Source organism: Euwallacea similis, chromosome 8 (genome assembly GCF_039881205.1).
Source record: "Euwallacea similis isolate ESF13 chromosome 8, ESF131.1, whole genome shotgun sequence".
In the NCBI taxonomy this organism is placed as follows: Eukaryota; Metazoa; Arthropoda; class Insecta; order Coleoptera; family Curculionidae; genus Euwallacea; species Euwallacea similis.
In genome coordinates, this window is record NC_089616.1 from 2,985,874 (window position 1) to 3,001,210 (window position 15,337).

General features: G+C 32.9%; 3 protein-coding genes across 8 annotated transcripts; 2 read left to right on the forward strand and 1 right to left on the reverse strand.

The window, feature by feature from the left end:
* Positions 1–172: 172 nt before the first annotated feature.
* On the forward strand, positions 173–8,167 carry zyd (zydeco). Of its 6 annotated transcripts, none has more exons than XM_066392239.1 (10): positions 173–478; positions 5,095–5,268; positions 5,377–5,564; positions 5,618–5,816; positions 6,088–6,168; positions 6,410–6,591; positions 6,750–6,912; positions 6,966–7,067; positions 7,124–7,245; positions 7,301–8,167. In XM_066392239.1, the coding sequence occupies exons 1-10, from the start codon at positions 454–456 to the stop codon at positions 7,511–7,513; spliced, it is 1,449 nt and encodes a 482-aa protein (XP_066248336.1). In that variant the 5' UTR covers positions 173–453; the 3' UTR covers positions 7,514–8,167. The 6 variants fall into 6 exon arrangements, with proteins under 6 accessions (XP_066248336.1, XP_066248341.1, XP_066248338.1 ...); XM_066392244.1 differs by lacking the exon at positions 173–478 and adding an exon at positions 3,592–3,610; XM_066392241.1 differs by lacking the exon at positions 173–478 and adding an exon at positions 3,736–3,824.
* A 446-nt stretch (positions 8,168–8,613) lies between these two features.
* Positions 8,614–11,506, reverse strand: dib (Cytochrome P450 302a1, mitochondrial). Its single transcript, XM_066392296.1, has 8 exons — positions 11,033–11,506; positions 10,736–10,973; positions 10,288–10,472; positions 9,966–10,170; positions 9,677–9,836; positions 9,370–9,618; positions 9,108–9,314; positions 8,614–9,055 (listed from the first exon to the last, which is right to left on the reverse strand). The coding sequence occupies exons 1-8, from the start codon at positions 11,160–11,162 to the stop codon at positions 8,948–8,950; spliced, it is 1,482 nt and encodes a 493-aa protein (XP_066248393.1). The 5' UTR covers positions 11,163–11,506; the 3' UTR covers positions 8,614–8,947.
* A 284-nt stretch (positions 11,507–11,790) lies between these two features.
* Positions 11,791–14,052, forward strand: Dera (deoxyribose-phosphate aldolase). The gene is made up of 6 exons (XM_066392297.1): positions 11,791–11,969; positions 12,402–12,592; positions 13,076–13,241; positions 13,297–13,526; positions 13,580–13,726; positions 13,780–14,052. The coding sequence occupies exons 1-6, from the start codon at positions 11,933–11,935 to the stop codon at positions 13,984–13,986; spliced, it is 978 nt and encodes a 325-aa protein (XP_066248394.1). The 5' UTR covers positions 11,791–11,932; the 3' UTR covers positions 13,987–14,052.
* Positions 14,053–15,337: the final 1,285 nt, after the last annotated feature.

Below are 15,337 nucleotides of genomic sequence, written 5' to 3' on the forward strand. Positions count from 1 at the left end.
CAACGAGCACTATCTCTATTATCGTTTTCGCTATAGTATATCACAATTTCTTTCTTTCTAAATAAGCGCTTTTTCTTCATTTCATAGCAACGAAACTGTATATGAATCTTCATTGTCTATTCACTGTTTTAATCGTCCATGGCAGGTTCCCTTAAATAATTTACATATAGACGATCCCCTGACTGAACTCACAATTGATGTGACAAGGCACGGTATCAGCTCTGGTTCCGACAATGAAGATGCTGATCAAAAAAAATTATCTCGAACAAAGAGTTCGGTTGTTTACGATTGTGTCGGCTCTCGGACAATGAGCCTGTTATAAAAGTACAATAGAGCAGCTTCAGTGGCTGCTAAGCGTTCCATATAAGTGTATAATAGAGCCGATGAGTGATACGGATCCTATTAAGCTCAGGGCGGGGGTTAAAAGTGACTTTAGCACCACCGGAGAACAGAATGGATTTCGAAACTTTGGCAGCAGGTAAGTTTGTATAACTATAACCATGTGGATATATATATTTAAATGATACAAATTAAAGCTGTATTAACAATCTGTTGAATAATTTTTTCGTATGGTGTATGATTAAATACATATAAAGCCCAAATGGGTACATGGATAATTGAATCGGAAACGACATTTTCATATAGAGTTTATTATAGTGGCCGGCGATAAATTAAGCTGTTAAATTCTGTTTACTAAGTGAATGATTGGTCTTACAATAGTCTTTAGCTATACCTAAAAGCGAGCTTGGAAAATGGTTTGATGTATCAGCGAAATTGAGAGAAGTTCAGCTTTTATCTGCGTATTATAGCATACTAATACAGAAGTATTGTCTTTCCTGCATTCCTTGGAATAAATCTTATCTATAACTGTATAAAAACAATGAACCTAACTGGAAAAATACAGAGTCCTCGATCTACATACATATATGATAATTGCAAAATTTTATAAATTTATTAATATTTGGTTTTGAAACATAACAATAAATGTTTAGCATCTTTCAGGAATTTACAGTCAGAAGTGATACTGATTCCAGATAAATTCATTAAAACTACATAGAAGTATGCTGTCGTATGCCTCGATTAGTAAAATACGTATTATGAAGGAATACGGACATTTAGAATTATAACGTGATTTAATAAAATCATTCATCCGGTGGTTTCTCTTTTTTGGAAATCAAAGCTATTCCCAAGAATTGTGAAAAACCAGATAACTAAAGAAAAATTTGGACAAGAAGTGTTAAAAAATTAGTGTTTAAAATAACTGAAATAATAAAACAGTATAATTCATATGATATTGGAAGAATTGATAGATAATGCAAGACTTCAAAATTTCTCTTTTTGATTTATTAATATAACTAATAGATTACAATCGGTCTCTGTTTAGAATCGAACAGGTATTTCACACTTTGAATTGAAAATACTTTTGGTCATAATAACTTCCCTTCACAGCAACTGGGTAAATGCGAAACGAACTATAAAGCTGTTTTAGCTTTAGTCGGTTGTTAGTCGTTTCTTAAATAAAAAACCAACGTAATCCACAAATTTTAAAGTAGCTACAGGTGGGGTAAATTACAATACAAAAAAGTTTGAAGTAGTTAAGTATAAAACATTTCCACTTCCAATTTATCAAATTTGCTTCCACGGCCATCCATTTTTTGAGGTTTATTTAGCAGTAATTTAATTTGAATGTAAAATTTTCAATTATTTTCAATGTAGTAGTATTACACAGGGTGAGGCAAAGTTAAACCGCTATATGCAAAAAATGCATGGGGAATTTCATTTGAAGCAAGAAAATTCTAATAAAAATGTATCCACAAATGCTTGCTAAGAGCGCTACAGCCGTTCAAAGGTGGCCGTCGGAAATTGATTTTTGCTTCATGTTTCTAAAACCATTTAAGATAAATATATGAATTTGTGTGCAAAAATTAAACTAAATCAAGTGGTCGTTTCAAAGTTAAAATTAGCTGTTTGACGACACATTTTCTTATCTTTTTTTCTGATTTCTTGCTAATAAAGCTATTTTGTCGAATGTTTTTTTATTATTAATATGTTTCCTCAAAACAGCTTTTAATCAAGATTATACATTTATCTTAAATGGTTTTAGAAACATAAAAAAAATCAATATCTGGTGGTCATCTTTGAAGAGCTGTAGTATTCTTAGCAAGCATTTACGGGTACATTTTTATTAGAATTGTCTTGCATAAATTCAAATTCCCTATGCATGATTGACGTATAGCGGTTTAACTCTGGCTCACCCTCTATATTCATCATATTTTAATATATTAAAATGAATCTAAATTTGAAAAAATTACATGCTGACAATCAAAATTAAAAACCCTTTCAAATGAGGTGTCATGAGATCTATGATGCCATTTAAAATGCTTAAGTTGAATGACCCCCGCAGCGGGGGTTGTTTTGGTGAATCTGCATCTAACTCTAAACTGTGTCCCCCTCGAAAACAAAATCGACGTGTCCCAGCAATTTCTAATATTTTGATAGCATTTCAAAATAAGTCAAATGGTACACTCTGTAAATTGTTAAGAAATTGTGTGAATAAAATTGTCATGGACGCTACTATCTTTGCGAAAATAAAATTTGTTGGTATAATAATTTTAGTTGGTATATAATTTTAGACCTAAAAATAAATTTTTAGGTCTAAAATTCTTCGCAAAAAAAATGTTCATAACATGCACTTTACCCCAAAATTTGGCCTTCCCAAAATCAGTGCCGTCCATGTCAATTTTGCATAAATAAAATGAGTGAAAATTGAGTGCTCCGATTTCGGCGAGATCAGCAGTAAGTGTACGATACAGTTTCGATATGCCTCAGTCAAAACTCAAATTGGACAACTTCAATTTTTGGGTCCAAAAAATATCACGAATAATACATCATTGAAATTGTTGAGCCAAAAAATCCAAGTTGTCGATAACTAATTTGTGGTAAAAATTATAAGTTTTGAGACAAAAAATTTTAGTTACTCTGGCTTCAAAATTTAAAGTCGAAACGTAAACACACTATCGTTCAGTAGTAGCCAAGTTAATTATTTCTTTTTAAAATTAACAGTCAAAACTATAATATGTTTGGAACAAGGGTTTCGTTCAACCAGTAACAAAAATTATGGCTAGAATAGAAAAAATACCCACCTATGAGTGGTCACGTGAGTAACACTTATTTGTATTGTGGGTTGCCTGAAACTTAACGTAGTACTATCTACACGTAACTACACTAAGTATCTCTCTAGTCTCCCGTGGAGCCATCTGGGGGTGAGTAGTCAAACCAAGCATTATGTGATAAAAGATATCTGTCTCCTGTTCAGCAACTATTACTGTACTTGTTGTGTAGGTGGTGCCACCAATCAGAATAAAACAAAGTGATGTCTTAAGCAATGGCATACTGATGCACTTTTTCAGGATATTTTGCACCTCCAAGAGCAGAGATTCAATAAAAAAGATAGTTCATATTTTTTGAGATGATCAATAAGAAAGGCCATTTCGAACATGCTTTTAGGACCTTGGATGTCAAAAAATTGTGTGAGAACGGTTTTTTTAATTCCAAATTGTTTCCTTTAATTTCTGATGACAGAAAAAGACATGAAAACACACATTTAAAGGTAATATACATGTATGTATGGACACAGTTCTGCAGCTCGTGATTAAATTGTTAACTCAATCTAAAATTGTTAGACGCCAGGCAATAACACTCTCCTTAATAGCTTCAATTAAAACCGATTTAGAGTGTTTCTCTTCTCAAATTTAGTATGTTTGTTACAAAGAAGCATTTTATGTATCGGTTAAAGAAATGAAAAATGTTTAGTTCAAAGAACGGTAAGCATACATTTAAAGTAATTAAATATTGCTTGGAAATGTATAAGTGAAAAGTATATAAGTATATGAAAAGTTGGAAAAACATTGTAGAATCAAAAGAAAATATTAGCAATGGTCCACATTGCAGTTAGAAGAGATTTCAAATTATTATTATTAGTTAACTACATTTTTTCAATAATTTTTTAATGTGATTTAAAAAACAGAGACATAGGACGGGGAGTAAATCTCGAATTCTAGAGAAAGAACCTTGGAGCATTAAGAGAGATTTCTCTACAATTTTAATCCCCGCAAATTTTGTACAATCACAACGACAAACTAAACTGCATGATTACAGTAAAACTGTCATCGTCAAAAACTGACAAATTAAAATGTTTACCATTTCGTTGGTGAATAATAGAAGGCCACTACCTACAAATTACATTCAATTAATTCTATCGTAAACATATAGATACAACAATGGCACAAAACAAACTTGATCTGTGACGCACCTAGAGTCGCGTCACAACAGAGGTCAGAATTTGATCAATTGAAGGTAGGTACTATTTATATTGCGACATAATAGGCAGTTATGAAACTAAAAAATAATAGAAAAAACGATATAAATAAAAAATAATAAATCCGTAATATAAACATACCAGAGGCGGGTTTTGTTCGAGGGTTTTTTTCGTTAAGGGAACATTTAACTTATATTACAATAAATTAGATCATTTATTTGCAACATTGAGCACCTGTAATTTAAGTAATTATTGACGCTACATAAAATGACTTCGTGCCTGCTTACATGGAATTTTCAATACTCAATTCTGAAATGATTCTACCAAGTGCTATTGTGATAAAAATTTGAACTTCGTCGGAATAATTGTAATGGATCAAAATAATCGAACGATTTTGCAATATTTAGGTTAGTAGTCAGATAATATACATTTTTTAATGCACAAACTTTATGACACTGCATCAACCACTACCGTTTGTCAGACACTTCAACAAAGCTATATTGGCAAATAAACTTCCTAACTAAACAGAGCATGCAACATAAACCTCAATAAAGATCGTTGCGTGATTAATACACCTAATTCTTGGAGTGATGAAGGTCAATTTAAGATTAACAGGTATCGTTCGTCCAGAAAGAATTAGTCTTCAATGAAATAGAGCTGAATTTCAAGTGCATCAACGATGGAGGTGATAGGTACATATTGTTGTGTCAAATTAGACGGATGTAGAATTCCGACTGCTGCTAGAGACGTTAATAACAAGTTTGCCTTTGTTTCAGGACTTAATTGTACTCCACCGGCCATTGATGATTTTCCTCCGGATTTGTTCACAGAGGGTCAAAGACGAGAAGGAGCCGTCCTAATTCATATAATAGTTTCGTTATATCTATTCGTTGCTTTAGCTGTAGTCTGTGATAATTACTTCGTACCAGCAGTAGAAAAAATCTGTCATGGTAAGTATCTACCTGCCAAGGTTGTGAGTTCTCGACGTAGCTCATTATTTTGAAACAGTAATTCGATCTTCTTGCTTGCAATTTTATAACTATAAATGTCTTTTTTAGCCTTTAACATGTCAGCAGATGTTGCTGGTGCCACCTTCATGGCGGCAGCCACTTCGGCGCCAGAGCTCTTCGTCAATGTTATCGGAACCTTCATTACCGAAGGTGACATAGGGGTAGGAACCATAGTAGGATCTGCCGTATTTAATATCTTAGCAGTAGCTGCGTGTTGTGGCGTTAGTGCTGGAATGGTCAGTATTCCTTAAGACATTGATAACTGGGAAAGAATTGTGCTTCGTTGTAGTGTGGAGTCAAAGTGATTCCATTGGACTGGTGGCCACTAACTAGAGATTGTCTAGCGTACGGTATCACAGTTTCTATTCTCATTTGTATAATCCACGATGAGAGAATCGAGTGGTACGAGGCTCTAATTTTAGTGTTCCTCTATGTTGTTTACATATTGATAATGTACTTCGATAAGTCCATTCAAAAGTTTGCCAAAGGTGAGTGATAAAACTTTTCAGATTGGAAAAAATGCAATGGTGAGGCACGAATTTAGGGTACCACTGAGTTTGCAAACTACACCAGGCTGTTCATCGCGGGCTTTCCATCTATTTGAATTATTATATTCTCACTGAATAAATTAGTAGGTCTATTAGAAGCTCATTTCGCTTTACAATAAAAGTATTTGAAAATGTAATAAATCAACCAATTACCAACAAATTACGAGAAAATTTGACCATATATTCTTGTTTAAAAATACATATATTCCAGCTTCACTAAAGCACGTACAGAGGCTACCAAAATCGGAGAGGAAAAATTCAAACTCGCAGGAAAATAATAGAAATAACAAAGGTGAGCAAAGAAAAGAATGAAAAGAGATGACATTGATTTCAAAAATATGTAGAATCCTTTGACGATTTTCCGAAAACGTTCATTGCACACGTTATGTACACAATTTTTCAATCACAAGAAAACGTCATGACACATCGCTTTTAAAAGGGGCTGTAGAAATCATACTTTTTTGATTGTGTCGATTCTAGTGCTACTTCTGATATTTAAAAATGCCCAACCAGTAATGATAATAACATAATAGATCTCGCGTCAGAGAATGAGTCGAACATCAATCCCTCACATCTCAATGGATCATTGAAAGTAGACGCCCTGGAGATTAGCGAATTGAGGGATGAACCTCCAAAATTGGAATTGAGTAGTAGGGACATCGAGGAGGAATTGCCTTTTTGGAAATGGCCCAAAGATAAAGGAAGTTTCAGCCAGGTAAAAATTAATAAGTGTAAATAACCCTAAAAGTGGATATTATTGGATAAATGTAATCTGGCTAACCATAAACTATTACCTTTGCTTCAAATGGAGTTAATTTTCTACATTTCTGGAACTCAGAACAGTTTTTAAAACATGAAATTAACACTTTTTAGATCACATGGATTATCACTTGGCCAATTCGCCTCATTTTCTTCTTGACCATACCCGATTGCGAGAAACCCAACTTAAAAAAATGGTTCCCTGTAACATTTCTGATGTGTATCATCTGGATAGGATCGCTGTCTTATATTGTGGCTTGGATGATTACTATTATAGGTACAACAGGTCACAAAACAGGGAAAAACATAATTTAATTTGTTCTTTTTTAGGAGATACTTTACGAATCCCCGATTCGGTAATGGGAATAACTTTCTTGGCGGCCGGAACCAGTGTTCCTGAAGCAGTATCCAGCGTTATCGTAACCAGACAAGGTGATTAAATTCACTTAACAGGTATGAAGTAATGAAAGGTATTGGTTAAATTCCAGGCCACGGCTCTATGGGTATAAGCAACTCAATTGGCTCCAACACTTTCGACATCCTGCTATGCCTAGGGCTACCATGGTTCATTAAAGCCACTTTTATGCCCACAATTGCAGGGAAGCAATGGGTGATTCTCATCCAATAAGGGTGGTAGTAACTATAAACTTACCCGCATTTTTCAGGTTGGCATCAACTCGGCCGGCATAGAATACAGCGCCATTTCTCTGCTCTCCTCTCTGCTTATGCTATACGTGGTGTTTGCTCTTAACAAATTCAGATTGGATAAACGCGTGGGGGTAATTTGCCTCTTGATGTATGCAGTGTTTCTTATTCTAGCGAGCTTGATAGAACTCAACGCATTCTTCAGGGTTAACCTGCCGACATGCGGGAGATGAGGAATTATTTAATTAGCAAAGGCACGTTACAGACAAGGACTAAAGTGAGGTGTTAAATAAGTGCGCGCGGACGTTATTGAATTGAGAAATTTTAAAGAAATAAATTGCTCATCAATATGGATTTTCACTTCCAAATTTCAAAGAATGTAATTAGAAAATAACTGATTGAAAGCCGATATTTTCTTCCAATTTATAATTTTAGCAACAATTAAGATTTGTTTGAAGATGGTAGACCATAACACATCATTAAATAATAACTCTTGGACTCACTAATCTTAAGACTACTCGTCTATACGAGTATACTTGTTAGCCGTACTCGTATATTATTTGGCGATGAAGCTGTACGAAGTCAACCAGTATCTATTCGGCGGTGATCAGACGGTTGAAAAAGCATTCGAACTCGGCTATAGCGTTTGCAAATTATGACTATAATGTGAATTATCCAAGCCTATGAACGAACAGTTTACTATATGATTTATCCTATGAATCTTGCGAAGGTACCAGAGTATTTAATAGGCCAGTGTTATTAATCGAAGCGTACTTTTACTTAATTATGTAGCGCATTGTATTTTGCTATAATAATCATTAAGTAAGTTTATTGTTTTGGTATTATAGTAATTTGAAAGTAGATTTAATATAATTTTTAATGCGCAAGTGTTGTAGGTTTTGTTTGTATATAGTCAATATCCCTTCAAATATAAGGGCGTTTGTTCGAGCTTTAGAAGCCTTGATTATTTGAAGGATTGCGATGTCGGATAATCAAGGGCAAAACTGGGTTATTAGAAGTTTAATGTAACGCTGTTTTATAATTTGATAAATTTTGGCTAGTTAAGAATGCATAAAATCAGTGCCTATATTATTGGACAAGCAAATATGAAGGCTATCATCGTCACTAAAAAAGCTTGTGTCGGGAGTAAAGTAATTGACTCAATGATCCCCAGGGGATGATGGTCATTATTTGTGAATGCAATATTAAGCATTGTCTATGGCTGAACATCAATAAACAAGCAAAGAAGTCATTGTTATTTACCTTTTAACCCCAAAGGCGGATTCAATCGAAGACACCCTGTAAATATGTGTATAAATATATTTTGGTTCTAAAAGTGTTATTGAAGGGATTCTACTTAATGATATCCTTACAGATACATTTTCTCTTAATCAATTGTTATTGATATAAAACCACGATAAAAATCTTACTAAATTTAAAATATAATTAATGTCTTTAAACTTTCTTATAAATACTCAACAGACCTAAATAGAACTGTCATAATAACTTATTTTCTGCACCTGTAAGTTGATATGTGTTTACTGAGATTTAAACTGCATCACAATGTATTTAAACATGAACGCAAACCATGCGTAATTTCTTCAAAATAATCCCTGGTGGGTACTCAATCCAATAGCAAAAACATATTAACTACACATTAATCTATTTTACCTGGGATCCAATTTCAATACGATAGGGCCATCTGGCGAATTAATCAGTAACGACTTTGAGTCTAATATAGATCCGCTCCATTCTATTTTATAATTCCTTATGAGCTGAAAATTAAAAACCATATATGTATTAAATCCACAAAGAGGAGCAACTTACTTTTAACAATAAAACTAAAATATTTTGCTCGGCTAAATGTCTTGCTATACAAGTCCTTGGCCCATATCCGAACGGTATTAAAAGAAAAGGATGCGATTTTTGATATAAAGGGTGGTTTTTCAACCATCTCTCAGGTTTAAATTCATGTGGAGCTGGAAAATATTTCTCTAATCTGCAGGAAATTTGGTTCTGACTCACGACCACAGTCTACAGTATTTACAAAACTTTTAAAATAATCAGTTAAAATAGCAAATTAACATACATCTTGAGGAACTTCATAATCCGAAAATACAGCAGTTTCATGTAGCACTCTGCCAATCCCTACAGAGATTGGGTTTAGTCTAAATAACTCTTTTAAGGTGGCTTTTGCATAATGAGCATCATTCAATACTTGTTCTGTTACAGGACTATTTTTGTTGGGCAAAAGTTTACAGGTTTCTTCATATAACTGCATCTGTACCCCTGGTTCCTTGCCAATGTGGTACAACAAAAAGCTGGTTGTGTAAGTAGCCTGAATGTTGTTATATTATTATTGTTTTATATAAGTAACTTTAAAAGCATTAACTCACAGTATCAATACCAGCAAGAAGAAAATCGCAGATCATACCAATAATATCTTTAAAATCCAAATCAGGGCAAGACAAATATTGTTCAAGCAATGTCAGATCTTTATTAATGTTCCTTTCTGAGAACAAGGACATTTTCAATGAGAGAAGATCAATGGCAACACTAAAAATTGGATGTAGAATACGCTTGAATAAATAAATTTTTATTAAGCGCATAAAATGTTTATTAAATCAAGATCACATTTACCGTTATACCAAATTAGTTGCTGATTATAGGTATTAATAATCTTACTCTTCCATATACAGCTGGGCATTCTTCAATTTTTTATACAGGAAAGTATCAAATTTCCTCCACAATTGGGGACCATTATCTAGTTTTAATATGATTGAGTTCGTGTCATATGCAGATTTAATCAATTTAGAGGTTCTAGAGTTTTTATTTAGCTCCTCTTTTGAAAAGCTGTTTAATCTCAAGTCCAGAACAGCATCTCCAGTTACTAAAAAATTGTCTGTTTCATTTTGAAAATTCAGCACTCTCTGTTACACATATGGAGTACAATACTTAATTTTATTTTAATATAACCCCATTACCTTAACTTTTATGAGGTACATACATTCTAAGAACAGCCTGCTTAACTGTGGTGAATAATCTACGTTAGATTCTCTCCTCACACATTCCACTCTTTCTAACCATTCACTAGTTATACTATTGGATCCTCTTAATAACTTTTTTACTGCTACTGGGCCACTGAGACCTTTTTGAAATATTTTACGCAATCTAAACCAGTCAGGTCCATTTCTAAAAGGTTATAAGTAAAGGGAATTTCATATACAAGGTAGTTCAATAAGTAGTAGTTGTGGCACCCTTTATCTAAAAAATCATAAAAGACACAACTAGCAATTTATATGGTTAATTAAATCAAACCAAATGCTGCCAGATTTGATGGCAAATGTGATATGATTTGAAAATAAATGGTTTTGGTCTGCTGGCAGTAAAGATTACAATTAGGAATGATAGTTGCTTTTAGAGCTCAGCTCAGTAAGTAGGATATTAATACTTACATTGGGAGTAAGCCTCCAGTGTTATAAATATAAGGCCGATCTAATCTAAATTTTTGCAGTGCTAAATGGCTTCTCCTTTGAGGATATTTTCCTTCACATCGGAACATCATTTCAATGTCATTAGGATCAAAAAGCCAAATGATATTGACTCCAGGCACAATTTCTTCCTTTACAACAGGACCATGCTTTAGATATTTTTTAAGGCCATTATGGTGAAGTTCGCTGAATTTAAATTTACCTAAAAACATGGATTAAAACCATGACATAAAAGACCACAATTGAAAGAAATTCACTTACCAATAAGTGGCAAATATTGGTGTAAAGTACCAATAAAGGGCAGTGACTTTGGACCAGGGATCTCCTTAAAAGTTTTTAAGTATCTTTGAGTAGTAATTAACACCCATTTTTGTTTATGTAAAATAGTCATATTAGAGGAGAAATAAATATTTATTATCACCAAGGAGCTGAAGGAGACTGTATTGCCCGATTGGAGAATACTGCTTGGTTTGAGGTAGTGTTCGCTTAAAGGTACCGATGTTGAATTAGATATATTTAAATGAGATGTATTCTAGAGCAGTATCTAGTGAGCAGGATACAGGAAAACAAGGTAAATTTGGTATTTTAAAAATTTTAAACATTCAGCTCTAGAAGTTTTAACATCATTTTACATATTTCTAGTATATTAAATGTTCGGCTTTGCACTGCTGAATATTAATTTCTGGACTTATGTTTTAATAATTTGCCGATTAAACAATTAAACTAACGTTTATTGTTAACGACATAATAATAACGTTTCTAGGGAGTGGTAATTAAGTCAAGACAACGTAAAGGCGTATTTATTTACGAGCTTAAATACTCCCGCCGTTCGCCATTATCTACTCATATCAAAGTTCTTAATTATCTAACTAATTTTTTACATACTCGACATAAGAGTGTGGCAATTTAATTTTTTCAATATGACCCGTCATATTTTACTGATAGTTTATTGTTTTATTGTCTAAAATATGTTGCAAAATAAGCAAAATCATTTTTTTTTCAAATTGAGCCAGTCTTCTAATGATATCATAGTTCTCTAAGTTAATTTTTTAGTTAATAAGTCTGCCTTCGATACAAATCAGTGTATTATTTTATTTATTATAAGTATATTTTGCTAGAACAACTAATTGTGACTCCTAAGAAAAATTTCAAGACTTCATAATGAAAGGAATCGAAAGAAACCCAGGATGTGAACTAGGTAGGTAATATAAGGCTCCTCTGTAAAGTTAGCTTATTTACCAGCAAATATCTTAGTAACCTCAGATTGCACAGAAGTAAATTGGCATTCCATTTATATGGCGATTAAATAAACCCTAGTAGTTAATCGAAAAAAAAAAAACAATTTTTAACTAACCTAACCTATGATTGAGTATTTAACCACTATTAAGCTGGATTTAAAACTTTGCTAATGTAAACCTTAAGAAATGTTAATAAGATTCTGCATTGACAATAATATTGACAATAACTTTCAGTGATTTAAGAATACTATCAAAATAATGGTCAAGTTTATATTTCCTCCTTCTATTTCTTGGGTTTTAATGTTACATCTCACAATTTGCTTTAACGAAACTATAGATTCAACTTGTCATACAGATAAATTGTCACTTTTTATACAATCCTGTGGTTTTAGACTTGGGCTGGTTAAACAATGTAAATATGAATCTAACAGCCATAAATAAATTAGCTAAAAAACTAGCTGCATCAAAAGAACTAAGAGATGAATATAGAGTTGCTTGGATTTTGAAGGCCATCACTTGTATCGACCTAACTACACTGGCTGGAGATGACACTTGCAGTAATGTTTCTAGGTTGTGTTTTAAAGTAGGTTGTGTTTTAAAATAGTTAATTTAGTTTTATAAAGACTGGAGTGGCCTTATATGGGGGGGGATTATCTATTATACAACTTGCTAGAAATTCACAGGAATGTATGAGGATCTCTTATACTGGGCAATAATAATGATATGTTAAACTAAATTGACACAACCTAATGGTCATTTAAACTCTGCTTTAACATTTAAAAAAATCGAAATAGCTTTGAAAATATCTTTGAAAATCTGAATCCTTACAATTTCTTTTCCCTTAAATATTATAAGAACTACTTATTATGTGGAGATGAAACTAGGACTCTTTTTTTATAATGAATTTAAATATGATGCAAAATTAATTTAAATAAAAAGTTAATGAATTTATTAATTTATTAGCACATCTCAGAATTTCAGTGTCAAATATATTAAAGGATGGGTGCCACCAGTTTTTAAAACATAGAGTTATCTAGTTTTTTAGCATAAATTTTCATTAAAATAGGCCACAAAACCGATAGCTGAAGATTTACTTCCAAAATTTGGATTTCAATATGATGAAAATTGTCCCATTCGAACTGCAGCAGTATGTGTGTATCCTTCCAGAGTTGAGGATGTAGTGCAGACTTTAAAAAAACTAGGCTACTATGATAAAATCAATGTGGCATCAGGTACATATGCTTTGATAGACACAAAAACATTAACGATTAATTTTTAAAAATACAGTTGCAACTGGTTTTCCTTGTGGGCAAACACCCCTAAAAACTCGTTTAGAAGAAATCAAATATGCAGTGGAAAAAGGAGCAACAGAGATAGATATTGTAATCAATCGGACTTTAGTTTTAACCGGGCAATGGGAAGAGCTTTACAGGGAAATTCAGCAAATGAAAGAAGCTTGCTGTACTGCTCATTTGAAATCTATTTTAGCTACAGGAGAACTGGGTACACTCAACAATGTAATTAAAAAAACCTAAATAAATACCTTTGTTATAAATTTTATATTATGAAGGTGTATAAAGCTTCCTTGGTAGCTATGATGGCTGGCTCGGATTTCATTAAGACTTCCACCGGAAAAGAAGCAGTAAATGCCACTCTTCAATTTGGGATTGTTATGTCAAGAGCTATTAAGGAGTACCATCAAAAAATGGGCTATAAGGTTGGAATATTGTGTGCTTTAATTAAGTTAGTTTTGTTAATAGTTTCCCTTAGGTCGGATTAAAACCTGCTGGAGGTGTAAGAAACACCAAAGATGCCTTATCTTGGTTAATATTAGTCAAAGAAATGCTTGGCGATGATTGGCTGACTTCGGATTTGTTCAGATTTGGAGCGTCTGGTCTTTTGGGTGATTTAGAGTGTAACTTATACGAATTTGTAACCAAGAAGTATCCGGTTGCTTATGAGTTTTCCATGGGATGAAATTAATACGTATAACTTTATTTACATGTGATATAAAGAAATAGAGGATTATATTGTAAGCAAAGAAATACTACTACTACTATTTCCATCTATGACATCTAATATTATCTAAATTAAGCAAACTAGTCCAAATTCGCATTTACTTACCTACAATGGAACATATTTGCCATCGGAGTGTTAGCACAAACTCTTTACGTAATCTTCATAAAATTGAAAATCCGATTTCGTGCTCAATTAAACAAATCTTGGCGAAGAATTTGAAAAAGCAGAAAGCAATATTAGCATGCTAAAACTTAATCTTTACGTTTCTGCTCCTTTATAGAATTAATTTGAATCGTAATAATTTTTGATCTTAGTACATTAATAGTTATTGCTAAATATGAATTCAGGTTGAGTATGGAAAATTTACATTGAAAGTCTTTCGAGATTTTTTAAATTTGATCTTCAGTTAAAATTTCAGATGTACTATTAATTTTGAAGGTAACAATTGATTCGGACTAGATGCGACGCGAACTAGCCCTTTTTGTTGAGTTTAAAACCATATTATAAGGTAAGTGCGCCAACTAAAATAATTAAAGTTATATAAAATACATTTAAAGAGACTTTTTCGTGCGATTGAAAGTATTTCTTAATACCCTGCAGGCGAGTATTATGTACATTGTGGATAAGTCAATAAACATACCTGTCATGTGCATTAATAGACTGTAAATTGGTACAGTTAAAAAACTTAAGACGGGTAAAAAGAGATTCATGTAGGTACATATAGACAATAATATTTATGGTCAACTTGTGTCCACAAGTACATATGTATTTCTTTATATGGTAAGACTAAAAAGCGTGGTAATTTTTAACGTAAAAGGAAAACACGAAGTTAATTGATCTCATCAAGTGTTTTTGTCTCCCTGTGGGATAAAGTGGTGGGTCATAAGAAAGTTTCAAGGACAATCATGACGTAGTCTGAAGATTTACCGATCATTTAATTGAGGTGCTAGGTACCATAGGAATTTAAAAATTAGTAAGAGATACAATTGGAAGGTTAAACCTCTTTTCGAGGAAACCAATAACATAATCTGTCTTGTCCGATTTGGCACATTTGCAAATTACATAAACTCAGGAAATACTTTCAAATTTCTGATTATGTCGAAACAGGTAAGTACCTTTATACTTACACTCATGATCCATTGTTCTGCGCGATATTGAAATTAGACGGATTAAAGTGAATTTCCTTTATCTACAGAGACTTGCAGATAAATGCTTTGCCGACTCATTTAATGGGTTAACAAGACAAGGTCCAAACACTCTATAAACCTATGTTTAATTGGATTACTAATGTCAATACTGTATTCTTGAG